Genomic DNA, 27913 nt, shown 5'->3' on the forward strand with positions numbered 1-27913 from the left:
AACGACATAGTAAAATAAAACTTCACTTAAGAAAATAATCGTGAATTATACAAAATTCTTAATACTTAGAAAACTCTTAATCCTTGTCTCTTAAGTAGAAAAACATATAATAAAACCTTCGCCCATAAATGCCAAGATAAAATCCTCAATATTTAGTTTAAAACATCTCAAAACTTGAATACTCTCCACCTAGGCATATCCCCATTCATGATCCATCAATTCCTTATGTCACAAATGTGACACATCCTTGCAGGCCTCGAAGACACAAAGTCAACCTGAGGCTCAATCTTCGCACACAAAGTCAACCCGAGTCACAATCCTCGCAGAACTCGGGGACATGTACTCAGCCCGAGAACGCACATCCTCACACCACATAGTTCAAGCGTCCCCAAAACTCATGAGCATTGTGGTAAATGACAAAACCATGTTCAAAGGCAACTGGGGGGGTACTCCCGTGGTGTGTTTGAAAACTATAATCCGAAACTTATCATAAACTTTCCCTTATTCCATAAATTCATTTTCCGAATCTTATATCAACTTTCCAAAAATCGGTTCTCAACTACCCTTAAAATATATGCCACATTCTGATAAGAACTAGTGTTCATAATCCATCATTTTCATGCCACTGAGTATATATATAAAATTTAAACATATAATAAACATTTAGTTAATTTCTCGTCCATGTCAAAATCCAGTTAATAAACCGTTCCCAACTTACACAACCAAACATAGTATAAAGCCCTTAGAAAATAAAAGCGATTTCCTAATAACCCATAAACTTTATGAATAAATAAATATGAGTAACAAGATGAACTTCGAATATCAGGATATAACATGAACTCATAATCCAAACGTAAACAAAATAGTTCACAAACAATCAAGCCTCGTTTACACGGTCGTCTAACACTTCTCGAAGGTGAAACTACCTCGGAAGACTCACAGTCAACCAAGGGTCAAACTTTCTAAATTGGGTCAACTATGTGGCCCACGACCTCCCATTTCCGAACGAGAGTTCCCACGGGTTCAACAAGGTTTACTAAACCTGAAGTATGGTCCGAATCAAACGATCAGACGGTTATTGTTTAATACAAACTTTACGTTATTAAATCGGAACATCCGGGTCTCCGATTCACAATCCGCAAAATCCTACACGATCCTAGAAAAGTCTAGATCAACACACATTGGAATGGAGTCAATCCAATTGTCTGAACATATCGAACTAGGATAACGCCTACTGTGTATCCGATCAACGATCAAACAATAATCCAATTCAAACCCGAGCATACCCTCATACTTGGGATGACATGAGGATCATTTTAGGACTCAAGGACATGCCACCAAGTAGCCCATGCATTGCCTCACTCGCTAGCGGCGTGGGTATCCAGAAGTAGTTTCTGGTGATCGGAAAAACTCCAAACCACCAGTCAAGGCCTATACCTACATGATCAACACACTAAGTGGAGCAACTTTTGTTCTTGGACTTACCCCAAAGAGTAGATGGAAGTGGCTGGAATCAGGGGCCGAAACCGGCCAAAACTTTTATCGCTTGATTTAACCACCAAAACATAGAAATTAAACTAAACAACACAACCAGCAACTAGAACACTTCGAGAGGATGAGAAAGCTTACCTGGATCACACAATTTGGTTGTCGGAAGTGTTCAAACGAGCTTGAGAAACAAACGAGTGGATTCAGCCCAATTTTTGCAAAATCCAACGGTTGTTCACAGTGGAGGCGGTAAAGGGTGGTAAGGACTGCAGAGTATGGCCGAGCGTTTTGGGACCGCCCTAGCTTGGCGGTGGTGGAAGTGTCGTGGCTCGAGAACTCGTGGATGAACCAAAACAGTCGGGGTTCTACAGAGAGAGAGAGAGAGAGAGAGAGAGAGAGATATATATATATATATAGTGGTTTTTAAAAGAAAAATACCTTTTTCAAATAATTATGATTTTGCCACTGGACTATTTTCTATTGTCACTTCTTCGTTACAACTCCAATTTGAGCTCACTACGTGTCTATGGACTCATCTCGACGTGCCTTACGCAATGGCACTACACAAATCTCCAAATTCTTTCCCGAACAAAAAGTCAACTTTTAAACTATTAAAATCGTCTTTTACTTAAATGAATTAATAATTAAATATTAATTTAGGATCGGGTTATTACAGCTCCAATATGTCAACCTAGCTCAACCAACATTGTCATGACTCCTAGCCTCGATTGACACACCTGCCCCATCTCTAACCACATTGTTAGATTAAAACTAGCAGCAGATAGATGAATCATTGCAGGGAAGCTAGTGGCAATAGGCACAATACCATAAATTTTTTGAACTTGGCCCATATATATGAAAAATGCATGTTATTTGGCTAACCCCTCCATCACATTAATTAGATTTGAACAACTGGTTGTTGCATCATTTTCAACGAGATTTCTACGGGTTTTAAATAGGGACAGATCCAAGATTTTAAAATGAGGTGGGCTAAATTTACCTTAAGTACAAACTTACTAAAATGATAGCTTACTTGACGGTACAAGTGAATTTCATTGATAACAAATAATACACAGTGGGACATAATGAGCCCTGCAAAATGCATCTAGTACAACCTTAAATAAAAACAACATTAAACTAAAAGAAAAAAGCCATTAGTTTTTTTAATACAAGTGATAGTCTAAAGGGGGAGGAGGTTTCTCACACATATACTAATAAATAATATATTCATAATGATGTTGAGAGATTAATATAACCACAAAAAAGAAATTAATAAATAATTTTGTGAGTACAATATTAAGCAAAATTAAAGAGTGGTAAATGATTTTGTGGTGTGAAAATTTTGAAGAAATAGGTGGGTTTTATAGGGAAAATTGAATAGTACAAAAACTTTAGAAAAAGAAAGAAAACTGAAGTTGGTATTAATTTTTAAAAAATTGCCATTGGTATTAATTGCACTAACAGTATCGAATCATGCTTGAGTAGTTGGAGCAGCTTCAATGAGTGTGAGTATTACTTTTTTAAAATCAAACTGTTGGATGAGCAAAGGTTGGTTGAGTGCATGGGCACTGATGAGCAGAATACATATAGCACTGCGCTGATGAGAGTGAAGCAGCTCCTGAGTTGGGGTGTGTGGGATGTGCTTGGGTGGGCTGGGGTATTAACGTTGGGCTATTAAAAATCAAATCACATAGGCTATAGCCCATGTTAGCATGTGCATAGGTCCGGCCCTAGTTTTAAATTGTCAGTTTGGTTTTTCAATTTTTTCCTTATTTTCTATCTGCCTCCATTTTCATTTTGTCCATCACGCACGCCTCATTTTGCTTGATCTTATGGATAAATGCAAATGGTTAGTAAAATATGGAACAAGAAAAAGTATGAATAAAACAGTAAAATTTTTGCAAAATATAAATGAAAAGTTTGGTCATTTTATAATATTTAAATACAATTTATTTATCAATTTTTAATATATATTATTTTTATTCAATAATATGTGAAAAATACGTGTATTAAATATGAAGAATACATACATGTGTGTATAATATGTGTATTGTATGTTTTATTTTATTTTTAAAAAGAGTGTATTTTACCGAGTCTTTAAGACGTGTACAAAAAACAGAAGTATTTCGAAAGTATATATATGTACGTATATAATATAGGTTTGGAAATTAGGAAAGAAAAAAAAAGAGGAGTTGATAAGAGAAAATCTGGAAAAACAAAAAAAAAAAAGAAAATGCAGAAGATTGAAAGAAAAATACCTTAAAAATACATGTATTTAAATGTTTTTAATAATTTAAGTGTTTGGTTAAATCAACTGAAAGATTGCGGTGGTGAATGGAAGCATACAAAGCTCTTTAATCTATATATGTCAAGTAAAAGGCTGAAAATGGTAAACCATTTAAAATACTAGAAAATGTCATTGGTTAATGCAAACATTAAAAATCGAATTATTAATTAAATGAGGATAATATAGTAAATTCACACTTTTTCATATTAAAAAAATTAAAAGAAAAAGAAAAATCATATAATGGATCTTATTTTTATGGAACACAACTTTTCATTATCTTTTTTAATTCTAAAATAAATTTAAAATTTTTTTGAAAAAATCTCTTCTAGGCGTGGAGATCGTGCGGAGAGGCTAGTGAATATTTAAATATGCTTATATTGGCCTCATTTTGTTTTTTTTATTATAGAAAATTATGTGATTTACCATCAGTTGACAAACATAGACAAATCTCTCATTTCCTCACACATAGTTAATGTTACTCTCCTTTTTCTCACACGTAGATAGATCTCTCCGAAAATTATGTGGTACATCGATTGTACCGGTACAACCAATCATCTAAGGGCTCATATTTCATTTTAAAAATCAAGGGTTGAGATTAAATGACCTGATGACTTGTTCACCCCTTCCTTATTAAAGAGCACGTGAAATACACGTGACTGAGAAAACAAACGAAAAAGCTTTGACGAATGTGAGGAAGATGTCGCATGCACTGGAGCTGCTTCATCTTTGCAATATCTTTCTATCTCTCTAAAATCCAATCCTCATCTTTGTCCACAAGTCAGAATCTGAGCGTCTCTTCTCTGTCCATGCAAGAACCATCGAAGAGGAGACAGAGTGGGGTGATTCAGTCGAGTTCGACGAGGGTGGTGTGAAAGGCCTTGATTCGAGTAGAAATTCAACAACTTAGTATTGAATTTGGAGTGAGGATGTCTGTGTTGCAGAGCCTTTGATGGGAGAAAAAATTCAACGCCTTGGAATGAATCTTGGCGAATTTGTTTTTTCCTCTTTTAATAATTTTTAATATTTTAATATTTTCTCTTAATAAAGAGAAAAAAGGGTAACGTAGCTGATTTGCTGATATGCTTGTTCTAAGAATGCATTACTATCTTTTATTTTTTCGATGGATTCTCTTTAAAAAAAATTAAGAAGACTCACTTTATCTACTAAAAAGACTCTTTGATTCATTTTATATTGACTATCTAATGGAAAAGACGATTAATATGATTATTGGACCACAAGGAGGCTATCCCGAGCGAAACAAGCCGGCCGGTAGCAGTCTAAAGAAAGAGAAACAATGGAACTTTCAACATCCTAATATGAAGAGTAAACGGAACAGTAGTGAGGCTCCCCGACAAGAATCGAACGGTATTTCAATAAGAGATGTACAATTAGTCAAATACACATAAATACATTATATTCTCCCTTTTAGCTTTTTTAGTAAGAGTGAAAAGGTGAAGAAGCACGAATAAAAGATGCAAGAGTAAAAAACTGCATTTCTACTAGAAGCATACAACTATGGATCAATTCATTCAACAAGATCTATTCGGATCGGACCAAGATGAATGGGATTGGTCTGACCCCTCGCTCAGATATAAGACTCCCACTGCCGACAAATGTCCTATGTCACATTTCATGAATAGCTATGCCCGAGAATTAATGAATTGTGATATAGCGCCGAATAAGCCACATGTCTATTCCCGACTTGGGTCTTTCATTCGGGCCCTCTTGGGACACCTTGTGGGCCAATGCGTATAAGCTTGGGCTTTCTTAACGTGGCTCATTTGACGACTTAGTAGATGGATGTCACGAGTCTATTGGCATGGAATCTTTTCTACGTATTGCCCCTATCTTTATTGCACCTAGGATACCTAATCGATCGTTCCCCGATTGACACCTGATAGCCCTGAGTCCTACCCGATCATCCCCAGATATAGATGCATCACACAGTCACTCTCTCCGATCCGCATGGTGAAAGCGTTTCTTAAGTGTGCCAAGCTTAGTTGAAATTAAAAAAGGGACGGGAAGAAAGTAGTAGTGAGTAAAAGTGCTTGGAGAAGCGAGATGCATGTTCTAGCTAGCTAGCCAATTAATTTCGAGGGTAGCAATAATAAGGTGCTACCGTCCGCTAATAGCTTCTCTCTTTTCTTAAATGCGCGATGCTTAACAAATGCAGAAGTGAATATCGATCAATCGAATTCAAATCAACTAGGAGTGGTTTTTTTACTGATTGATCTCTGTTTGAAGCTGAAGAAAAAAATCTTCCATTGGCAGCCAAAAGAAAAGGTGGCTCAAACGCACTCGCCTCCCCACGCGAGCGCTTGCCCACTAACCCCTTCCCTAGAGTTTTACAAAAAAGCCCAACAACGGGCAAGAGAATGAGATTTGATGAGTCTTCCATTTTGTTTCCGGAACAAAAGAGATTCCAAAACAGGTAATTAGAGATTTGCATCTCCATTTTGTTCTCAGGATAGAACAAGACCTTCTCCCATATTTAATTGGTCACCAGAATCAAGGAATGTGCGTGAACAGAGAACTTGATCGAGAAGGCCTCGGGGCTACCTTTCCTTCAGGCATTCCTACCAGATTGTGAGGTTTCCTTCGCTAAAGTTCATTCGGTCTCGAGGCTAGTGCGAAGATTCTAGTTCTCATTTGGCTCCCCTTGTGCACCGGGCATTCCCTCGACACCGTCGTCCCCATTCCTCGGCCGTCGTCCCGCTTCACACCGATTGGAAAACCCAACCCAACGGGATCTACACCAACACCAGTGCCGCTTGCGAAGCTTCTAGAAACACACGGTGAGCAGCTCTTCCTAAGTTGATTTAAGATTATCGATTTAATTTATACAAATTTATAAATAAACCCAATCCTAGATATGTATTTATAGAAAAACCCAAGCACTATTTAAACATAGAAACACACCCAAAATCAACCCCAAAGTCAACTTTTTGGGTGTGTTTATAAATGAATTTTGAGTGTGTGTAATGATGGGTTTTGAGTGTGTTTATATGTTTAAATAGTACTTGAGTTTTTTTATAATTTAAGCCCCATTTTGGGTGTTTTAGTGAAACTCTCTTTAATTTAAGCTACTCATAATTATTTGAGAATCTTCTAGATCTGTGTTGGGTCAAATACCAACCCTTGTACACTTGGGTCAACTGCGTATGAAGTTGGGAGAAGTTCCAAGGGAGTTCACAAACTGCCACGTGGCGTTTTCACTCTTACTAAAAAAATATTACGAAATTGAAAAATAAAATAAAATATAAATAAATAAATAAAAGGGCAAAAAGAAATTAATTTAGGATTAAAAATTGAAGGGTTTAACTGTCTTTGTACAGGAGAGTTAACGGTGTCAATAACCAAATGGATGCTACGTTCCTCTACCTCCGCTGCCTCCTCTTTCTCTTCTGCTTTCTCTCCCATACGAAAGCTGGCGCCGTGGACGAGCGTCAACTTCTTTTGAAGTTCAAGTCTACATTCGAAAATTCAAGCACCAACAGCATCCTCAACACATGGAACTCCTCAAATCCTGTGTGTAGTTTCAGCGGAGTTGCCTGCAATGGAAAGAAGTTCGTTCGAGAAATCGACCTTACGGATCAAAACTTATCCGGGTTTCTGGTGCTGGACGACATATGCCAGCTCAAGTCATTGGAAAAGCTGGTGTTGAGAAACAATGCTTTTCATCCACGTCTCTTCCCAAGTGAAATCTTCAGCCTCAAGAATCTCACAAATCTTGACTTGGCGAACTGTAGCCTCCAAGGACCAGTTCCAAAGAGTATTGGAAACCTCTCGGAGCTTACACTGTTGGACCTATCTTATAAAAACATGGTCGGGGAAATTCCATCCGAGGTTGGCAAGCTCACCAAGCTATGGCAGCTCGAGCTCTACTGCAACCACTTGAACGGAACGCTTCCTTTCGGGCCAAGAAACCTCACAAACCTGGAGTATTTCGACGCCTCAAAGAACTTACTCGAAGGGAATTTGTCGGAGTTCCGATTCTCGAAGAACATAGTTTCTTTGCACTTGTACGAGAACAATTTATCTGGAGAAGTGCCAGCTGAGTTTGGAGAATTCAAGAAGCTTGTGGACCTCGGTTTGTTCAAAAACATGTTGACCGGTCCTCTGCCTCAGAAACTAGGCTCTTGGTCTAAATTTGACGGCGTTGATCTATCTGAGAATTTCTTGACGGGAACTATTCCGCCTGATATGTGCAAGATGGGGACGATGACTTATTTTTTGTTCGTGCAGAACAAGCTCTCTGGCGAAATTCCTCAAAATTACGCCAAGTGTACGACGTTGAAAAGGTTCAGAGTCAACAACAACTTGCTCTATGGTGTTGTTCCTCCTGGGATCTGGGGCCTGCCTAATGCAGAAATCATTGACATTAGATCGAATCGATTTGAAGGTCCGATTGCTTCTCATATCGGAAAAGCTAGGACGCTTCCTTTGCTGTTCGTGAGTTATAATCAACTATCTGGTGAATTGCCAGATGAGATTTCCAAAGCAACATCTTTGGTGTCGATTGTTTTGGATAACAATCGCTTTTCGGGTAGAATTCCGAGGAGTCTTGGTGATCTGAAGCATCTGAGTATTCTGTATTTGCAAAGCAACATGTTCTCTGCGTCAATACCAAAGTCTTTAGGAAGATGTTTTCTCCTGAGCGACGTGAACATGGCTCACAACTTGCTTTCTGGTGAAATCCCGTCATCCTTAGGCTCACTCCCATCCTTGAACTCCCTGAACTTATCACATAATCAGCTTTCCGGTCAAATTCCAGAAAAATTAGCATCCTTAATGCTTCTTGACCTGACGCACAACAGACTCACTGGTGTCATACCAAAAACTTTGTCGATTGCAGCCTACAAGAGTAGCATTTCTGGTAACCCCGGTCTCTGCAGCATGTACATGAGCTCCTTCCCGCGATGTTCTCCTGGTTCGGGCCTGTCCAAGGATGTCCGGATAGTCATTATTTGTTTCTCCGTAGGCTCAGCAATCTTGCTTGTGTTACTCATCTGTGCCTTGTTCTTAAAGAAGAGGAAGGATGAAGAGCGTACATTAAAGGAAGAATCTTGGGAGCTAAATTCATTCCATTTGTTGAGCTTCACTCAAGATGAGATTCTTGATTCCATTAGGCGAGAGAGAATCTAATTGGAAGAGGGGGTTCTGGAAATGTTTATAGAGTTTTACTTGCTGATGGTAAAGAACTCGCTGTAAAACACATAAGGAACACTGATCCAAGTGGTGGGAAGTCCAAAGAATTTGATGCTGAGTTGGCGACCTTGAGCTCCATTAGGCATATTAATGTGGTGAAGCTGTATTGCAGCATTACTAGTGAGGGCTCAAGCTTTTTGGTCTATGAGTACCTGCCTAATGGCAACTTGTGGGATCGGCTTCATACGTCGGAGGATATGAAGCTTGCTTGGGAGCCAAGGTATGAGATAGCAGTGGGAGCAGCCAAAGGACTGGAGTATCTGCATCATTGCTTGGAGAGGCTTATGATGCACAGAGATGTCAAGTCTAGTAACATTTTACTGGATGAGCTCTTGAAGCCTAGGATTGCTGATTTTGGGCTTGCCAATATTGTTGAGGCTAGTGCAGGCAGGGACTCTACCCATGTTGTTGCTGGAACACATGGCTACATTGCTCCTGGTAATTAATGAAATTGTCTCATTTTATTTTAATTTCTTTAGTTTTGAGTTAATTATTTGTATTGTGCTAAAGTAACTGTTAATTATGCAGAATATGGATACACCTACAGAGTGAATGAGAAAAGTGACGTGTATAGCTTTGGAGTGGTGTTAATGGAGCTAGTGACCGGAAAGAAGCCGATGGAGCCAGAGTTTGGTGAGACCAACAACATAGTGAGCTGGGCATGCAGTATGCACAGTAGTAGAGAGACCATACCAAGTATGGTGGACTCATATCTTCCAGAGGCCTGCAAGGAAGAGGCTATCAAGGTGCTAAGAATTGCCATGCAATGCACAGATAGGCTTCCTGAGCGAAGACCCTCCATGAGAAGTGTGGTTCGCATGCTAGAGGAGGCTCATGAATTGGGATTACAGGATTAAGTGAAGGTCTTTAATATTTTAGGAATCTTGTCAAGTGCCTTGGTGTTGAATTCACCAGAAATAGCCAGTCATGACTTGGGTCTAACATTGTACTGTAGAACAGTCTTGAACTTTCCATGATCGTCAGTCTAGCTTTCACTACTTTTTGATTATCAACATATGATCCTCCAACTGTCAAGGTGTTTCTCTTTGTTGACAGTTTTTGAGTGAACTCTACCACTGCTGTTAGCAAGTCACCTTTGTTTGCCCTAAAAAAATTTCACAACAACAAGATATTAGTGTCATACTTTTCCCTTAACGCGGTGACATAATGACTGTAATTAACTCAAATCTGCACTTTGGCCTCCACAAAACTTGTTATATTTGTTAACTATCGGACTGTGATTTGAACTTATTATTGAATTTATTTTATTAATGTCGATTTAGTTCAAAATGGAAAGACCTACAGAATTATTGAAGCATCAGAATTGAGACTCTTCATGTGATGCCTGCACTGCACTTGGAGAACCAGCTAGAAGCAGTTTTGTACTCTGTCTCCATACCCCAAGGGCAATGCTTGAAATCCGTACAGCTGCTGAAAATTTTATTGCAGGGGACTGGATCAAAGCCACAGGCATGGACAGAGCAGCATATTCTTGGCGTATTCAAAACCAGAGCTGAAACCAAGATGGGTGAGTTTTTTTTTGGTTCAGATTATAAATTATTCTCATGCACAATAAGATAGGCTGACTAGTCTCTGTCTCTTTAAATTACAATCTGTTCAAAGGTGTGGCAAGTAGAAATATGTGTGTCCTGAGGAAATGAGCTATTTCTGTCACAGGAATGTTCTTTTTTCTGTCATAGATTTCTTATCAAGAGCACCAATTCTTGTAGTATTTCAAACCAAAAATGTCTCAAATCAAGGTTTTTCGGACCTAGAAAGAGCTATTATTCTACTCTTGGGTTTGATTGTAATCTCATGATCAGACTAGTTCAATTTACCATGCAAACATTTAGATAATTAGAAAATTGTTTAGTCATCTGATTATCTACATATTCGTTTTATATTTATTTAGTGAACTGCATTTTATTTTGCACATTTGAGATGACCAAACAACTTCTGATATGGATGATTCTCTTACAAGGCCCTTAAAGGATGACCTGCATTTTTTGTGCACATCTTAGATGACGAACCAATTTCGAATATACATATTTTCTCTTACAAAGATGACCTAAAATATAGATGTTTTGATCATTGAAATACATTGTGGAGTAGCCTAAGAAAAACGTGCAATTTTCTTACAATTTTCTAAAGAGAAGCAGCTATCACTCCAGTTAGGTTTGTCTAGCTCTGTCAAGTGGCACATTTATGTGGTTTTCACATTTGTCTTGTAATCCTTATGGGTCTCATTTTATCATATGATTTTAGGTTTGCTGGCCATAGTCATTTGTTGTCAAGATAAAATCTCTGATGTATACAGAGAGTTGCTTCCTGTACTTTCCGAGGCTCTTAAATCTGGAACCGCGACATTAAAGGTAGTTTAATATGCTTGATATGCACCCAATTTTTATTAATAGGACTTCTCCAAGATGTATGAATCTCAGACTAAAATGTTTTCATGCAGATGTTGAATTGTTTGGCTATTGTGGGTTTTGTTGGTTCAACTAACTCGGAGAGGAGACCGAAAGTGCCATGCAAATTATTTTGGAGTTCATTCATCCTGAATCTGTCAGCGATGTATGTGCACCTTTAGCTTAACTTTAGCTTAACAATTTCTTATTTAACTTCACTTCACCAGTCCCTATTTAGTTTCTCAAGTATTTAGGTTATAAATTGTTACAAATGGAGGGAATATATTCTTGGCTGTTTCTTCTTACAAGCACGGAGGGATGGAGACTCAGCCACAACTCTTGGAATGGGTAAAATGTTAACTCAAAATAATCAAACTGATACAGAGCCGTTTACTACTTCTCAAACCGATTAGAGCACAATGATAAGTTAGTTCGTGCAGCGTGAAGGATCATATAAGCAACTGTTCACATATGCAACAATCACTGAGACCAGCTCCACAAGAGGCTCGGCTGCCAGAAGGGTGTGAGAGTCTGGACTCACTCCCAACACCAGAATAAGCCAATAATTTCTCCAAGGCATTGGGCTTGCTCCAAGAACCGATCGAACAGCTGCTACTTGCAGACCAACCGTCTTGCTTTGTGGCTGACATGTTTTTCCTTGGGCAACTGATGCTGCTGCAAAAGTTTGCATTCCAAGGCTGGTTTTTCATGGGACTAGCTTCTTTGCTTTGGCTGCATCAGATTGTGAGAGGCGATATGAGCCTTTCAAGAGCATGTCATCTGATTCAGGACCCTTTGTCATGCCCAATCTTCCAGGGGAGATCAAGATGACAGGAGCCCAAGTGCCTTATTTTCTGAAGGAGAATATTGATAATGATTTGACACAATTAATGAAACGTGCTCAGGAATCTGAGGTGAGGAGCTATGGGATTGTTGTCAATAGTTTCTATGAGCTCGAACCTGTTTATGCAGATTATTACACATGGGTCTTGGGGAGGAAGGCATGGCATATTGGTCCTCTTTCTCCGTGCAACAGGGACAATGAGGAAAAATCATAAAACAACGTACTAGTTCATTGGTTGCATTTGGATTTAGTTCATTAGTTGTACTTGGGTATGGATCAGCATGCCTAAACGAACTTATCTAAATTGCAAACTACCCTGCAAAAATTGTTCTATTTTTTTGTTTATTTCCCTTTAGACTATCGCTTGTATAAAAATAAAATTCTAGCCCATTTGATCAATGATTTTACTTAATTTTCTAATTACTAACCAAATAAAGCATACAAATTCTGTAACAATCAACAACTTGTTGTAAACTAAAAAGGACTAGTTATATCCATAGGCAGCTGGTTCAAGAAATTGGTGGCATACCAACCAATGGAAAACACTACAAAATAATTTACAGGCACAACAATCGGCTGCAAAAACATCTATGGAAGAGTGATACATATCAGTGAGTCTATCTTGAGTTGCTTTGAGGTCCCACTTAGTTTGGCAATTAATAAACCAATGTCAAGTGTCAACCAATTCATTTGTTCTTGCTGTCCTCGCCCATCATATTCTTTTGACACTGTCGCCATGAACAAAAGCCACAAATCCCTCACTTGCAAGTGTTGTGATTGCAGTCCTCAGCTGAAACACCAATAACAGCATAACCATCAGCATGAAAATTCAGAGAGAGAGAGAGAGAGAGAGAGAGAGAGAGAGAGAGATAACATCATTGAGGTGGACTTCATTGCCAGAGCTCTGCGTCTTCAGCTCCTCCAGCAACTGGAGGAGATATTAAACAAATGAAGATGTTAGTTTTAGACATATTTAAATTTATAGTTTGCACATCTTGTAAATAAGCACACCTCTAACAAGCGCATTGAGGGTCCCCCAAGTTGCAACTTTTCCATAATTATGTTGCGAGCTGCTGATACCAGACTTTCCCGTCTCATTCTTTCACTTGCCGAAATTCCAGTAGTGATAAGATCCATGTCGATTGTTCCTAAGTATGAGTCAAAAACGATGTTAAACTGTTTGTCTTCGTGGAAAGTATAATTAAGAAAAACAGACAAGTTCTGAAATGCTATACCAGTGGAGTGATCGGTTGCTGATTGCTGCATTGCAACTTCCAGAAGCCGGAATGCCTCCACAACATCATGCTTTTCAACCTGGCATACATCAAGTCATAATTTTATTTATTTTTGTCCTGATGAATCAAATTGTAAATGGTTAAGACACAATGCAATCTTTGCTAACCCATTCTGAGAAACGAATTCGAGCTAGAGCTTCACTAAGTCGTATCAAACTCTCAATCTGCCTAGGTGTTGCTGTTATCACCTGTTAAGTGATCAATTAAACGAACATGATTGATTACAGAATTGAGGAATGTGTTAATAGATCTTTAAGATCGAAAACACTTAAAAATGGCCACATTGAATGTATTTTGCAAATAAAGCAAGCAAAAAAAAACAGGGAAAGAAAGAAAAGAAATCAGATTAAAACCGCAAAAGGAATCATCACTTGATGGGAAAAATATTATATCATGTGACTGATGTTACAAAGGATGGTAACATTCTTTTATTTATTCTGCTAAACGAGCACACATGACGAGAACCATGTAGGAAAATTTGTATAACTGCTACCTTTTTGCTACTGCCTGGAAAATTTCCTCTCCTCCTCAATTCAACATAACCTCTAGTCAACTCTTCAGCAGCTTCATCAGATAATTGTGGATGAATATGCTTCCGCGCATATCCCACATATGCAGTCAACGTGGCAAGGTCTAAGACATCCTGCTGTATTGTCTGCAAGTGGAGACGTGGAATTTTAAAGATGAGCAAGAGATATGCTAAAAATTAGTCTTTTCAATAAGTGAAATCACAAATTGATCATACCTCAGGATTCTCAAAGTGTAATGCAACAATATGCTTTGCAAGGCGCCTGTCTGTATGCTCATCAGCCTTGTCAAGGAGTAAGTAGATCAGATCGAACCTGAGAAAGATTTAACAGCCAGAGAGCAGCTCAAAATCGTTAAAGAACTCTAGTGATGTTGTCAACAACTTCATAATTTTCAGGTGCTATTGGGCTTTGATGACAACATTCAAGAATAAAGAACTTTTACAAACCATGCAAGATGACGAATTTGACATTCTTTACACCAATAAGTCATTAAATAAGACAAACATATGCAAAGCCATAGTTAAATCATCGTTTAGGCCCTTTTGATATGCTCATGGCATGGCATAGGTATCTTCTTACCTAGATAATAAGGTAGGAGGGAGGTGTATGTTGTCAATTACTGATAAGCGAGGATTATAGCGTGAACCACTTGGATTTGCACAAGCCAAGACTGAAGTCCTAGCATTAAGGGAAGCAATGATTCCTGCCTTTGCTATCGAGACAGTTTGCTGTTCCATCACCTGGGGGAATATAAGTGTATTTAGAAAGAAACAATCAATGGCTAAATAGTTGCACATAAAGGAATACCAGAATGCATTTGCTGAAAATGTACCAAGTAGTATATACTTAATACACCTAGCATACTGACATACTGTGGACATCTCTTATATGCCAAAAATAAATTAATGGTTTCACAAAAACAGAAACAAAATGGAAATTAAACTGTCAAACTTTAAAACATATAATCTTGGATCTTCAAATTGTCAAACATTAAAGCATATATTCTGGATTTTCACATATCACTCAACAAGATGTAGAAGATAAAATTTCCAAATTTATAAAAAGAGATAATTTTATAAGCATTTGAAAGAAAAAAATGCACATATCTCCCACATATATATGTATATATAATAAGTGACGAAATAACCAACCTCATGTAACATGCTCCTCGCACTGTCAGACATTTTGTCAAATTCGTCAATGCAACAAATGCCTCTATCACTTAAAACTAACGCTCCACTCTCTAAAACCTGAAGAATCATAACATATTTCCACTCAACTTCATATATTTGTACGAAATATTCAAAAAATAATTTTTTTTTTTTAACAAAAACATACTGTTTCCCCTGTTTCAGGATCTTTTGCAACATAAGCAGTCAAGCCAACAGCAGAACTCCCTCTTCCACTAGTGTATATTCCACGGGGAGCTAGCTTGTGTATGTACTGGAGCAGCTGGGACTTGCTGGTTCCAGGATCACCAACAAGAAGAATGTTAATATCACCACGGAAGCGAGCACCAGATGGCAACTTCAAAGCATTCCCACCAAAAATCTGCATTTACAGCAATTAACAATGAGAATCAGTTCAGCAAATAATTAAAGACAAACTAATTTGCTCAATTAATCAACAAAATACTTAAGGAATCAAAAAGTTAAATATTTAAAGCACCTGGCAAAGAAGGCCTTTTTTGACATCATCTAACTCCCAGATGTTTGGTGCTAAAGACCTGGTTAATCGATCATATATATCAGGCTGTTTTGCCAGCTCTTTCAATTGTTCCACCTGCAATTCCAGCAACAATATGATCAACACAGACAATACAAGCAAAGCCTGATGCAACCGCAAATGAATAAGATAGTATAAATTGATGTACCTTTTTTTCATCAAAAACAATTTCATCTGAGTGTCCAGCCACAGAATTGTCAACATCCACCGGATTTTGATCCTCTGCCAGCATTCTTGACTTGTCAGATTTTTTTATATGCAGACAATCAATGTATGTCTGCAATCAAAGAAAAGGATTGTTATATCCAGTCCCCTAGAGTGAAAAAGGAGCTTAAAATTTCACAGCCAAAAAGATAGAAACATGCCTTGAACAATGATTTTACAGTTCTCTGAGTTGGTCCAACTCTAACGGTCATAGCCCTGTATATCCCAGTAACCTATTGAAAGGAACACATTAAAGATAACAAAAAATATATGTATCTTTCTTAGGGTCATGCAAACGGTTACAACATGGACTTACCTCAATTCTATCACCAGGTTTTCCAGCATCAACCAGTTTGTCATGCATCAACAAGCTCACCGTATGCGGTGTTCCTCCTTCAGGGATCTCATCAGGAGTCTCCTGAAGCCTCACAATCTGTTTATCAGTAAATCTGATTCAAAAGTAGTACCCATTAGATGTATATTCATCATAAAACTCTATTTTCAAACTGTAAAAGTCATATTGTCAAATCAGTTGTTAACTGAATCAGTTTATTTCACAAGTTTTGTTAGTCAGTAACTCTCCTTTCAGTTGTATTTCATAGAATAGATTGTGCCATTTCATAAACTGTCTTGATCAGAAGTCTGAACCTATTGAAGTTTAGGACAAAGGGTTTAGATTTGAATGTTTGCCACTTCAGCCACAACCATGAGTATCATGATCTTTTGAACTTTGCTTCAGTTTAAAAACAATTACAGGCGCTGCAAGTTATATTTGTCAATTTTTCAATATTAGCATTCAAAGGCTCAGAAATACACAGGTGTCCATGATCCGTTAAAAGCAAAATTTTATATGCATCTCAAATGCATCAGTGGTTTAAGCAAAATTGCAAAAAGAAAGGAGATCTCCAGAGATGGAAAAGGTGAAATTAAAGAGGACAAGCATATTAAACACCTTAAAGAAGGATTGAAATTTTTTTCTCTCTCTATGTGCAAACATACTTCTAGAAACCATCAAACAAAAGACCAAATGATAGTCTAACAGCCAAACCAACACATAATTTCACGCTTAAATTCACGCTACGACCTTGAAAATTCCAAATTAATGCCACGAATTACCTGCATCTGTTGTGAACAAGTGTCATAGAATTCCTGGCTTGACACTCTTCCTTCAAGCATATTGTAGGCTCAGTTATGCGCCCTGATAGCACTCAAAATTCAACATATAAGAGAGGAATCCATCTACATCAACATGAAACAAATAAACATGTGATCCCAAAGAGATTACCTTTCTCTACCGGAAGAGGGTCAGAGTAGTAGCCACACACAAGGCATCTAAATATTGCTTCCCTTATCTCGGGTATTATTGAACTAGACCGAATAATCATTCCCTTCAATGAAACCATCCTCTCAATGTCTAGTAATACATTTACTCAAATCAGTCCACATATCCAAATACACATTACATTGATCAACAAACAAAAAGCCCAAAACCAAAAGAAGGAAAATTGGATTGAAATACAAGAAGATAAAGAAAACTAACCAGATGGGTTGAGATTTCTCATTGAAGTGGATGTTTTGAGATTATAAATCCGAGTTTGAATGTGCTTTTCGAACAACGGGTTTATGACGGGCAGCATTTCCATCAAAACAATATCGAAAATTGCAAGAACCTCAAGTGGGTATCTGACCATCTTCGCATACAAGTCCGAATCATAATCAAACACATTGCGTGCATCAACATCGAGCGAATCTTCTTCCATTTCAATAACTCTCTTGATGGCTTCAATGTACTTCCCTTCCGTAAGGTACTCACTCTCCGTATTCCACTGCGACTCGTCCCGAAAATTCTTCAGGAACCTAACGATCGCCACCTTAACGTCGTTCACGCTGATGTTCGTGCCCCAAACGAACGTGGGCCTGTCCTCGTCCATGTCGTAGCCGTCGCCGCCTTCCGAAGACGGCGGGACGTCACCGTCAGTGGAGGAGGGGGTTGGAGCGGCACCGTTTTGGCCATTCGCGCGGCGGGTGCGCGATGGGGTTGGGGTTGTTTCGGAGCCGGAGAACCGGGACCGGTTGGCCCTTGGAGTTGCGAATTCCGAAGACGGCGTAGTGGATCGGCGCCGCCGTCTCTGCCGGGAAGCGCCGGCAGGGGAGGAGGAGAGTGTGTTGCCGATTGGGCTCGAGAAGGAGTCATCGGGAGACGAAGGTCCTGTGAAAAAAATGAAATGAAATGAAATTGAGATTTACAAATACATGAAAACAGACGATTCTCGGGGCGAGAAAGAGAGAGAAGGAGACTTACCGTTGTTGAAGTCGGCCGGCGTAGAATCAGAAGCCATGGCTAGAGAGAGAAAGAGAGAGTGGGGTTTGGAGGGTTTGGGGAGCCCAGAGTGTTTGCTTTGTCTGTTGGGTTAGGTTTTGGCGCCAAGAGGTTATGATTTTCCCGCCAGAAATCCTGGCTCGGGTTTTGGATGGTTTTCTTCTTCGTTTATAGGACTGGGCTTGGATAGGTTTGAGGCCCATTAAGAGTACTTCTTTAAATATATAAGATGGCAGAAAAAGTAAACAAAATAAAGCAGAGGAGAAGAAAAGACAAGCAAATTAATGACACGGAAGGAGATGACAAAGCCTATTTTCGATGGAATATACAAATGGAGCGTTCATTAACAGATATACTTAGAGAAGAACGTCAAATCGGTCACAAAGGAGATGGTGGTTGGCAGGGGCGGAGCTAGAATTGTAAGGTTGGGGGGCCGAAATAGAAAATATAAGTATATAGAACACCTAAATATTCAATACTTACATGTTTAGAGCTAAATATTTCTAATTAAGTCATTTCTAATTTGTTTTAGAGGACATTTTAACTCAAATTCTATATATTATATATAATATAATAGAGGAGTGATAAAAATATGGGAGGCAGGGCCACTCCAGTCTAGGAGTGGCTCCGCCACTGGTGGTTGGAAAGCAATTACTTATAACACATGCTGCCATATTGTCTGCACAATTTGGTATTGAAGTAAGTGCTGATAACATAAGAAATCGCGTTAAAACCTGGAAAAGGTTTTATGGTATAGTCAGTGATATATTAAGTCAGAGTGGATTTAATTGGGATGCAACAAAGAAGATGATCAGTGTAGATGAAGACAATGTTTGGGATGAGTACGTGAAGGTAATTTATAATGCAATTGTATCTTTTTGAATGACTAAAATTGTGGTAAATAACATATGGTTAACTTTGATTTTTTGCTTGATAGTCTCATGAAGATGCTAGAACTTTTCGATTTAAAGTAATTGCAAACTGGGATGATATAGTGGATTTATGTGGCAAAGATAGAGCTACTGGAGAGGGTGCTGAAACATGTGCAGAATCTGCTAAGGTTATGACTCCTGAGAGTGATCCCAATAATATTGTTGATTTGGAAAGTGATACCCAAGGTTTTGAGAGTTGTCAAGTTGATCATGTTTCACCCAGCTCTAGTTGTCCAAAGAGAAGAAATCAAAATCCTTCTGATATTCCCCCACCAAAAAAAAGAGGTACAACTAATATTCTTGTTGATTCAATGGCTAAGATGGCTTCATCTTTGGAACACTTTATCAATTCTACAACACAAAAGCTTGATCCAACAGAAGTATATAATGAAGTCATTGCAATTCCAAATCTTAGTCCAGATGAACAACTAAAGGCAATGTCTTGGTTTATAGAAAATGAGAACCAGTTTCTCATGTTAAAGACAATTCCAACTGAGAGAAAGAAAGGAATGGTGTTGATGTTTATTTCACCAAGAGCGTAGACACATTTTATATTCAATTGACATCTTTAATTTTTGCTATTTTGTTGAAACTTTGGTTGGGATTATTAGCTTCATTTTTTAAATTACGTGATTTATGTTTTTTTTTTAAAATTAGACAAGCTACAGTTGCAATTCTTTACATTAGTAACAATTGAGGTATGTGTTGTTAGACAATTTTTGTACTGCACAGGTCTTTCTAATTATATATATAATAATAATGTGTTGAAATATGCTAATTATTCCTATCCAGATTTTATATACAAGACTGTTGTAAAAAAAAATGTTGTTGGTTCTAAGTGAATTCTAATTCTGTGATGTTTGGAATTCTGTGATGACTATCCAAACAGGTGAAATTGTAATTTCTGTCATTTCTTAAATTCCGCATATATGACATCCAAACGCTGAAATTTACAATTGACGGAATTTTTAAATGATGTAATTGGAAATTCCGTCATTTACAATTTCCATGGAAATTAGAATTACTTCATCCAAACACACAAGGCAAGTGTTGTCACTATTTATGTGAATAATGACAGCCCTTGCAATTTTATTTCCACCCCTATTGGCAGGAGCAATTACCATTCACTTTAATTTATTTTCTATTTTTTATACTTAAATGATTAATTTTGATAAGATTTTCGGTTGCCACGTGTTATTATTTATTATAAAATTTCCTGATAAGATTTTTGGATTAAATTTTCAAATAAGATTTTCGGTTGCCATGTGTCCATATTTATTATAAAATTCACATCTCAAATTTTAGATAAAATTTTCGGATAAGATTTTTGGTTGTCACGTGTCTATATTTATTATAAAATTCACATCTTACTCATCATACAATTGAAATACCTACTCACGCATCATACAATTGAAATACAACCTATCCTCAGTTCGACACAATCACGTACAAGGAAGACTCGGTCACTGGTGGAGGCGGTCACCAAATCACAACGTGGGTGAGTATTTTCCTTCGGATGACGTAATAGTGCCATTATTTCTGACACACATAATGCACTATGGGAACCAACTGTGAGCATTGTTCACTTAAGGAGCCATGTGTAATGGTTTTCCTCTTTTTTGTTTTGCCTTGAATAATTTTTTTTTTAAATGAAATTGAAAATGCAAGAAAATATCAACAACAAAAAAATGACATTAAATTGAATAAAACGGTTTTTTTTTTTTTTTTACCTCGTCACCAAGATTTTGACCGCTTCAAACATTTGTCCACAAGCCTCCAACTTCGATGGAAGAGGCCATTTGTATTTTTACACAAATGGAAGTAGTATAAAATTTGGTGTGGAAAGTGAAAAATATTGGAATGAGAAGAATTTGTATGAAAATTTGGTGTGAAAATTGAATAATATTTGTAGGTATTTATAGAAACAAATTCAAGGATTTTTTTATATTTGTTACAAATGTTTTTCGTTTTTTTTAGCCAAAAAAGGGGCAGTCGTTGGATTGGAGGACATTTTTTGATCATAGCCTCCAAGAGAAGCCACATGACTTGTAGCGGTTGGTTTCTAGCATTGCTAATGCCAGCATTGAGTCAACGCTGATGTCACCGCCGGAAGGCAAGACGACAGCCGATCTTCCCATGGGCTTGACTAGGCTCGTGGGTTCCACACCTTGTCCTGGCTGGGTCTTTCGTGACCGAGTCGCCTTCGCCTAAGGCCCCCTCCCGCTTAGGCTAACCCATTGCGTTGGAGCTGCTCTAAATGAAAGGATCGCAGTCTCTTGCCACGTGTGTTATTACAATGAATCAATTTACAACATTAAAATGTGCCATACAAATGGAAATTTCAAATTTGATCCATGATTACTCACAAATAATCTAATACTGTTGTTTTCTTCTCAGCAAGGAATTCACGATACGGTTGTCACGTCGCCAATAATTTTTTACGTCCATTAGGGCTGAGTTGTCAGATTTGGTGGAGTCATTCTATAGTGAGGGCCTTAGATGAGGTATTATATCTTAATCGTTTGATCAAACTAACCAATTTGATCAAACGTCTAACTAATTTGATCCAACGATTAAGAGATAGAGTCTCATATAAGGGCCTTAGATAAGGCACTCATTATAGAATTCTACGATTTGGGTAATCTGGTTAGTGGGCGAGTCACTGATGACATGAACCAATTGTCGCTCAGAGAGTTTAATGCAGAAGAGATACAAGCTGCTAAATTATGGGATGTGGTTAGTCTCTGCTAGTGGTGATTAGCTCACTCAATGTGCTTTTGTTCATGGAAAAACAATATCCGACAATTATATTATAACTTATGAATACATTTAATTAATTATGATTACATTTAACTCATTATAGTTGCATTTAATTTATTATCAATGGCCCAATTGATAGGCCATCTATGGCTTTCCCATAAACCAAACTTGTAATATATTCTTCTAATTAAGAACCTACAAATAGCATTATGGAGGGCAAGACTAGAAAAGCGCAAGATACTAGAAAAGGAAAGATCTTCAGGCACATGCTCTCCTCCTATTTCATTTCAAGGATTGTTGTTGATCTCCCCATGGATCTTGTGCTTCCAACCCTATTTGTCATCATAACATATTGGATGATAGGGGTCAAGCTTAGAGCAGGACACTTTTTCCACACCTTGCTTATTCTGCTACACAGTGTGTTGGAAATTTTTTCAAAATTTAAATGTTTTTGGGCTTCCCATGATTTTTTGGGTCTCAACAACAGGTAAATTTGTAGGTACATTATATTGTATTGATAATAATTTACCTATTATATTTTATTGGGACAAAATTTGAGGTATTTTTTATTGGTCGAAAATTGAAGAATTTTTTTATTAGCCGAAAATTTAAGGATTTTTTCATTGGTCGAAATTTTAGGGATTAAAGGGAATGTCCAAAAAAAAAACTTGAGTCATTGATATGCTGTAAATGAGGAAGTATTAATTAGAAATAAGGGACTTAATGACATGCTTGAAAATCGTCAGGTTGACTTATTTGAAGTATGGTGGCAAACAATGTAAATATGTACGAGTACTATGCCCTGTTATATATTTTAGTTTGAATTTGGGTTATATATTTTAGTTTCAAAATTAATATATTGATATCTAGGAAATAGAAATTGCAGGGGCCTATATTAGACCAGCCCTTGATTTTACAAGTTTTCATGTTGTAATATTTTTCAAGTTCTTGTGCGGATAATATTTTTCCATTGGTGTTGTAGGTAAGCATGTAAAATGGGTTGAGTCGGGCCAATTTGGCCATAAAAAAGATTAGCCCAGACCTTACCCAATCACGGGCTTTTTCAGCCCTAAGGGGCAAGGTCGGGTCTGTCATATTTTAAATATGGTAAGCTAATACACTACTCAATGGCCTAAATTTTTTGGGTTCATGAGCGAGCTATGAGCTGAGCCTATATCGACCTATCAAATGGGTCAATGACAATAAATTAATTGTAATTATAATCTATTAAATTTATATTAAATTTAAGCATAATTAATTAAATGTACTCATAATTAATACTAGTATACTTTTATCATAATATTACTCATAATTACTACTAGTTTTTACGAATCTGATGAACCTGACCCAGCACAACGTCATCAATATAGGGTTCCATGCTAATTGGTTATTTAGCTCACAAGGAGGATTGGAGTTACAAAGAAAAAGTTTTGTGGGTTCTTAATTAGAAGAATATATTACAAGTTTGGTTTATGGAAATGCCATAAAAGGCCCACATGATTAGTATAGAAATCTGTCAAGTAAGTACAAAATAATATTCTAATCCTTTAATTTTACAAGTTTTTATGTTATAATATTTTTCTATTAATGTTGTAGGTAAGCATGTAAAATAGGTCAAGTCGGACCATTTATAACCTAAAAGGCATTAGCCCAGACTCTACCCAATCACATGCTTTTTCGGCCCTAAGGGTTGAAGGAGGAAGGCCCAGCTTGCCCTATTTTAATATGCTAAGCTAATACCCTACACAAGGGCCTAAAATTGTCGGCCTAACATTAATACAACACAATCTAGTGGTTCCGTAACTTGGCTTATAGACAGTAGGTGATTTGACAAAGCATGAACAAGTAAGGTGTGGTGCAGAGATAAGGAGGGAGTGAGTGTAATGGAACTTGCCCTTGTCACGAGTGTGGTTTCACCATTCGCAATAACTACACTATCTTTGCTTCTTAGTCTTCTTAGCAACTTCTATAATTTTGTTGTTGTTGAAGTTTTAGGTTTAAAACTTTTTAATTTTGAGTTCAGATTTTTTGACACCCTTTTAGCAAGACCTAAGTGATTATTCGAATAAGAAAAATAGTTTACCTTTTGGCCATTGTCACAAAGTGTGTAAAATATTTTACCTTTTGGTGTTTATGATTTCGAATACTTTACTTTTTGGTGTCAGCTACGCAATGTCTATGATATTTTAGAGACTACGTTGATGTGTCTATTTTTATGTTACTGTATGTGCGCATGCGCAAATACACTATGTTGTAGAGTCTATAACAGTTTGTATTGCATTGTATACTTTGTATTGCGCATCGTTGGTTTTGTCTATACTCTTTTTTATATATAATATAAATAATGATTTAAAACTTGTAAATTTGTGTAACATTGTATTCAGTGGCGGATCTGTGCAGGCGCAAGGAGGTGCGCCTGCACCTCCGGTGGCCGGAAATAACCATTACAGACGATGGAGCTGCACCTCGCTTCAGACTGCGATGCACACAACGTGCTCGATGAAATGCGCAAACCACTGCTGCTGGGGAGATGTCGTGCGCGCAGCCTTGCGAGGTTCTTTTTTAACGAGCTCGCCAAAGCACGACGTCGTTTTGGACCAGTATTTAATATGCGCCTTTTTTTTTTTTGAAAACTGGCCAAAACGACGTCGTTTTGGACCAGGGTTTTGAAATTAAAAAAAACAGGAAACAAAGGGAATTGACGTGGGCTTTGTGGGCTTTTGAAAAAGGGCTTCTATTTCCTTACTTAATTGGGTTTTAATTGAAAGTTCTCTTTATACAATTGGGTTTTGAGAATTCCTTAATTAAATAGAGTTGGAAATTCCTTAATTAAGTAGAATTGAGAATTCTCTTTATAAAAGACCAATAATATCACCCAATTTCATCAAAGTGTGTGTGCATCACAAGAATCCTGCAATTTTTTTTCCTCTTGAGTACGCCAATTCAAAGTAAGTCGAATGCTTTTTTTTTTTTCTTGAGTAAACACCAATTTTGTTTATTCTTTTTTTAATAATTTTTTTTTTCTTATTTAGCTCTTTCCATATTAGTAAGATCAGTAGCAAACTCGAGGAGAAAGAGGCTACGTGACACGTTATTCGAGGTATAATTAATTTTTATTTATTTCTTTAATTGATAATTATTTATTTATTTGATAAATTATAGTCAATTAGTCATAATAATATATATAAAACCCTTATTTTGTTTCAATTGTACAGTTATGGAACGGTACTTTCAGAGAAAGAGTTTAAATCTTCCTTCAAATAATCTGGGTAGCTCAAATCCTCCTTCGAATCATCTGTCTAGTTCCAATCCTCCTTCAAATAATCCGGCTAGTTCCAACCCTCCTTCAAATAATCCGGCTAGTTCAAATCAACCTTCAAATAATCCGCCTACTGAGTTGGATGAAATATTAGCTAATCTTCCTGCAGACCCTGGCCTTAGACCTCCAATGACTTATTATAATCCCAATTTTCGAGAACAAATCCGAAGAGCTTATCTGCAAAGGGGTCCTTGTCAGCCTAAAAGCCAAAACGATATGCCTCAAACACTTATGGGGGAGAGTAATCGACGTTTTCTTGTGAAATGGTTTGATTCATTTGTTTGGTTAGAGTATAGTAAAGAGAAAGATGCTGCATTTTGTCTTCATTGTTATCTTTTTAAATGCGACTTTGATAAACAAGGAAAGACTGGAAGCGATGTCTTCACTGAGAAAGGGTTTAAAAATTGGAGGAAGGGACCTGAGAATTTTAGGGACCATGTTGGACAAGTTGGAAGCCTTCACAATAAAGCTACACAACATTGTACAGATTTAATGAATCAGAAGCAACACGTTGAAACCATTGTGATCAAGCAGACAGACCAAGCTCGTGTTAATTATCGCATTCTATTAACTGCCGCACTTGATTGCACTAGATATTTATTACGACAAGGTCTTCCTTTTCGTGGCCATGATGAAAGTGAAACATCTAGCAATAAAGGTAATTATGTGGAGCTTTTGCAATTTCTTGCCGATCATGATGAGAAAGTTCGTGCCGTTGTGTTTGAGAATGCTCCAGGGAATCTCAAGTATATTGCTCCTAACATTCAAAAAGAACTTGTCAATTCTTGTGCTGTTGAAACCATTGATGCAATTATTAGGGATATAGACGATGCATTCTTTTCTATATTGGTAGATGAATCACGTGATGTTTCAATAAGAGAGCAAATGGCGGTGGTGTTGCGTTATGTGAACAAAAAAGGGCAAGTTATTGAAAGGTTTGTGGGTGTCCAATATGTCTCTGATACGACTAGTAGCAAATTGAAAGAGGCAATTGAGCAGTTGATTTCTTCAACAAATTTGAGCATGTCCAGGCTACGAGGACAGGGGTATGATGGTGCTAGTAATATGAGAGGTGAGCTCAATGGTCTTAAAACACAGATTTTGAGAGAATATCCTCAAGCATATTATGTCCATTGTTTTGCACATCAACTACAACTAGCTCTTGTAGCCGTGGCAAAGGGTAATGAAAATATTGCTACTTTCTTCACAACGGCTAGTAGTGTTGTTAACATTATTGGAGCATCGTGTAAGCGTCGTGATGCACTTAGAGAGCAACAACAAAAAGATATTATGAAAGCTCTTGAAATTGATGATCTTGAAACAGGGCAAGGGTTAAATCAAGAGACTACTCTCAAACGTCCTTGTGATACACGTTGGAACTCACATTATGATACTTTACTGAGTATTAATACTATGTTTCACCCCGTGGTGAAGGTGCTTGAATGGATTGTTGATGATGTCAACCAAGATAATTTAGGTGAAGCAAATAGGTTATTGAAAGAAATACAAACTTTTGACTTTGTGTTTCACCTATATTTGATGAGATTTATATTGGGAATCACAAATGATTTGTCAAAGGCATTACAAAAGAAAGATCAAGATATTGTGAATGCAATGATGTTGGTCCAAAGATGTAAGCAAAAGCTACAATCTAAGACGGATGATGACTTTGATGATCTGCTTGGCAAAGTATCAATATTTTGTGGCAACAATGATATTGATGTTCCTAACATGGATGATTTATTTGTACCACAAGGGAGATCACGTCGAAAAGCTCAGAAAATCACAAACCGCCATTATTATCGTGTGGATCTATTTCTTACTATCATTGATAAGCAACTAGTGGAATTGAATAATCGCTTCACTGAGGTAAATACTGAATTGCTTCTTTGTATGGCATGTTTGAGTCCGGCTTATAATTTTGCAGCTTTTGACAAACAAAAAATACTTCGTTTTGCTCAATTTTACCCTCAAGAATTTAATGACCGAGACCTCATGAAGCTTGAAGATCAACTTGGGCTTTATATTGTTGATATGCAGAGCAGCACTGTGTTTTCATCATTGATAGGAATTACTGATCTGGCAGAAAAATTGGTGAATACAGGAAGGAGTAGAATATACAACTATGTATATTTACTTCTTACATTGGCTTTAGTTTTACCCGTTGCAACAGCTTGATTGAGAGAGCTTTTTCAGCTATGAATATTGTGAAAACACCATTGCGTAACAAAATAGGGAATCGATGGTTGAGTGATAGCTTGATTGTTTACATTGAGAAAGATGTTTTTTCTTGTATTAGTAATATAAATATAATGCGACGTTTTCAAGATATGAAATCTCGTCGGCAACAATTGTAGGGTAATTGTAATGATATTTTTTTAATGTATTATGAATAACATTAGTATTGTTTAAATTATAAGGATGTTTAGTTTTTTTTTTTTTTTTGGGAGCTCTTAGCTTTTGAAAATTGCACCTCTGCTGAAAAATTCCTGGATCCGCCGCTGATTGTATTGCAGTTTGTATAATATTTCAAACCCTTATAGACCCTTATGTTGCAATGTCTATAATATTTCATACACTACTACAATGTACT

The 27913-nt window shown here is 37.3% G+C and overlaps 4 protein-coding genes across 4 annotated transcripts; 3 read left to right on the forward strand and 1 right to left on the reverse strand.

The window, feature by feature from the left end:
* Nucleotides 1–7135: 7135 nt before the first annotated feature.
* LOC103335768 (uncharacterized) lies at nucleotides 7136–9973 on the forward strand. Its single transcript, XM_089055107.1, is given in 3 exon segments — nucleotides 7136–8905; nucleotides 8908–9421; nucleotides 9512–9973. Coding segments are annotated over 3 exon segments (2613 nt in total). The 3' UTR covers nucleotides 9841–9973.
* A 2710-nt stretch (nucleotides 9974–12683) lies between these two features.
* On the reverse strand, nucleotides 12684–18450 carry MCM4 (Minichromosome maintenance (MCM2/3/5) family protein). The gene is made up of 18 exons (XM_008238746.2): nucleotides 18292–18450; nucleotides 17530–18198; nucleotides 17275–17403; nucleotides 17106–17187; nucleotides 16306–16438; nucleotides 16151–16222; nucleotides 15934–16062; nucleotides 15729–15842; nucleotides 15399–15611; nucleotides 15212–15310; nucleotides 14640–14800; nucleotides 14276–14372; nucleotides 14024–14185; nucleotides 13638–13718; nucleotides 13471–13549; nucleotides 13247–13383; nucleotides 13110–13163; nucleotides 12684–13025 (listed from the first exon to the last, which is right to left on the reverse strand). The coding sequence occupies exons 1-18, from the start codon at nucleotides 18326–18328 to the stop codon at nucleotides 12948–12950; spliced, it is 2526 nt and encodes an 841-aa protein (XP_008236968.2). The 5' UTR covers nucleotides 18329–18450; the 3' UTR covers nucleotides 12684–12947.
* A 579-nt stretch (nucleotides 18451–19029) lies between these two features.
* On the forward strand, nucleotides 19030–19783 carry LOC103335769 (uncharacterized). Its single transcript, XM_016794990.2, has 2 exons — nucleotides 19030–19161; nucleotides 19247–19783. The coding sequence occupies exons 1-2, from the start codon at nucleotides 19117–19119 to the stop codon at nucleotides 19781–19783; spliced, it is 582 nt and encodes a 193-aa protein (XP_016650476.2). The 5' UTR covers nucleotides 19030–19116.
* Nucleotides 19784–25218: 5435 nt separating this feature from the next.
* On the forward strand, nucleotides 25219–27823 carry LOC148916320 (uncharacterized). Its single transcript, XM_089055182.1, is given in 2 exon segments — nucleotides 25219–27493; nucleotides 27496–27823. Coding segments are annotated over 2 exon segments (2457 nt in total). The 3' UTR covers nucleotides 27678–27823.
* The last annotated feature ends 90 nt before the right edge of the window (nucleotides 27824–27913 follow it).

The sequence above is a fragment of the Prunus mume genome, linkage group LG6 (assembly GCF_029339155.1).
Source record: "Prunus mume cultivar Tortuosa linkage group LG6, ASM2933915v1, whole genome shotgun sequence".
In the NCBI taxonomy this organism is placed as follows: Eukaryota; Viridiplantae; Streptophyta; class Magnoliopsida; order Rosales; family Rosaceae; genus Prunus; species Prunus mume.

What these genes read in the sequence shown, in the direction of transcription:
- LOC103335769 (XM_016794990.2), top strand. Translation starts at nt 19,117, where the DNA reads ATGATCAGTGTAGATGAAGACAATGTTTGGGATGAGTACGTGAAG. An exon ending in TTTGGGATGAGTACGTGAAG is followed by an intron (nt 19,162 to 19,246) that starts GTAATTTATAAT and finishes TTTGCTTGATAG; the next exon opens with TCTCATGAAGATGCTAGAAC.
- MCM4 (XM_008238746.2), bottom strand. Translation starts at nt 18,328, where the DNA reads ATGGCTTCTGATTCTACGCCGGCCGACTTCAACAACG. An exon ending in CTGTAAAATCATTGTTCAAG is followed by an intron (nt 16,063 to 16,150) that starts GCATGTTTCTAT and finishes CTTTGATTGCAG; the next exon opens with ACATACATTGATTGTCTGCA. An exon ending in CGAGGAGCATGTTACATGAG is followed by an intron (nt 14,801 to 15,211) that starts GTTGGTTATTTC and finishes ATATTCCCCCAG; the next exon opens with GTGATGGAACAGCAAACTGT.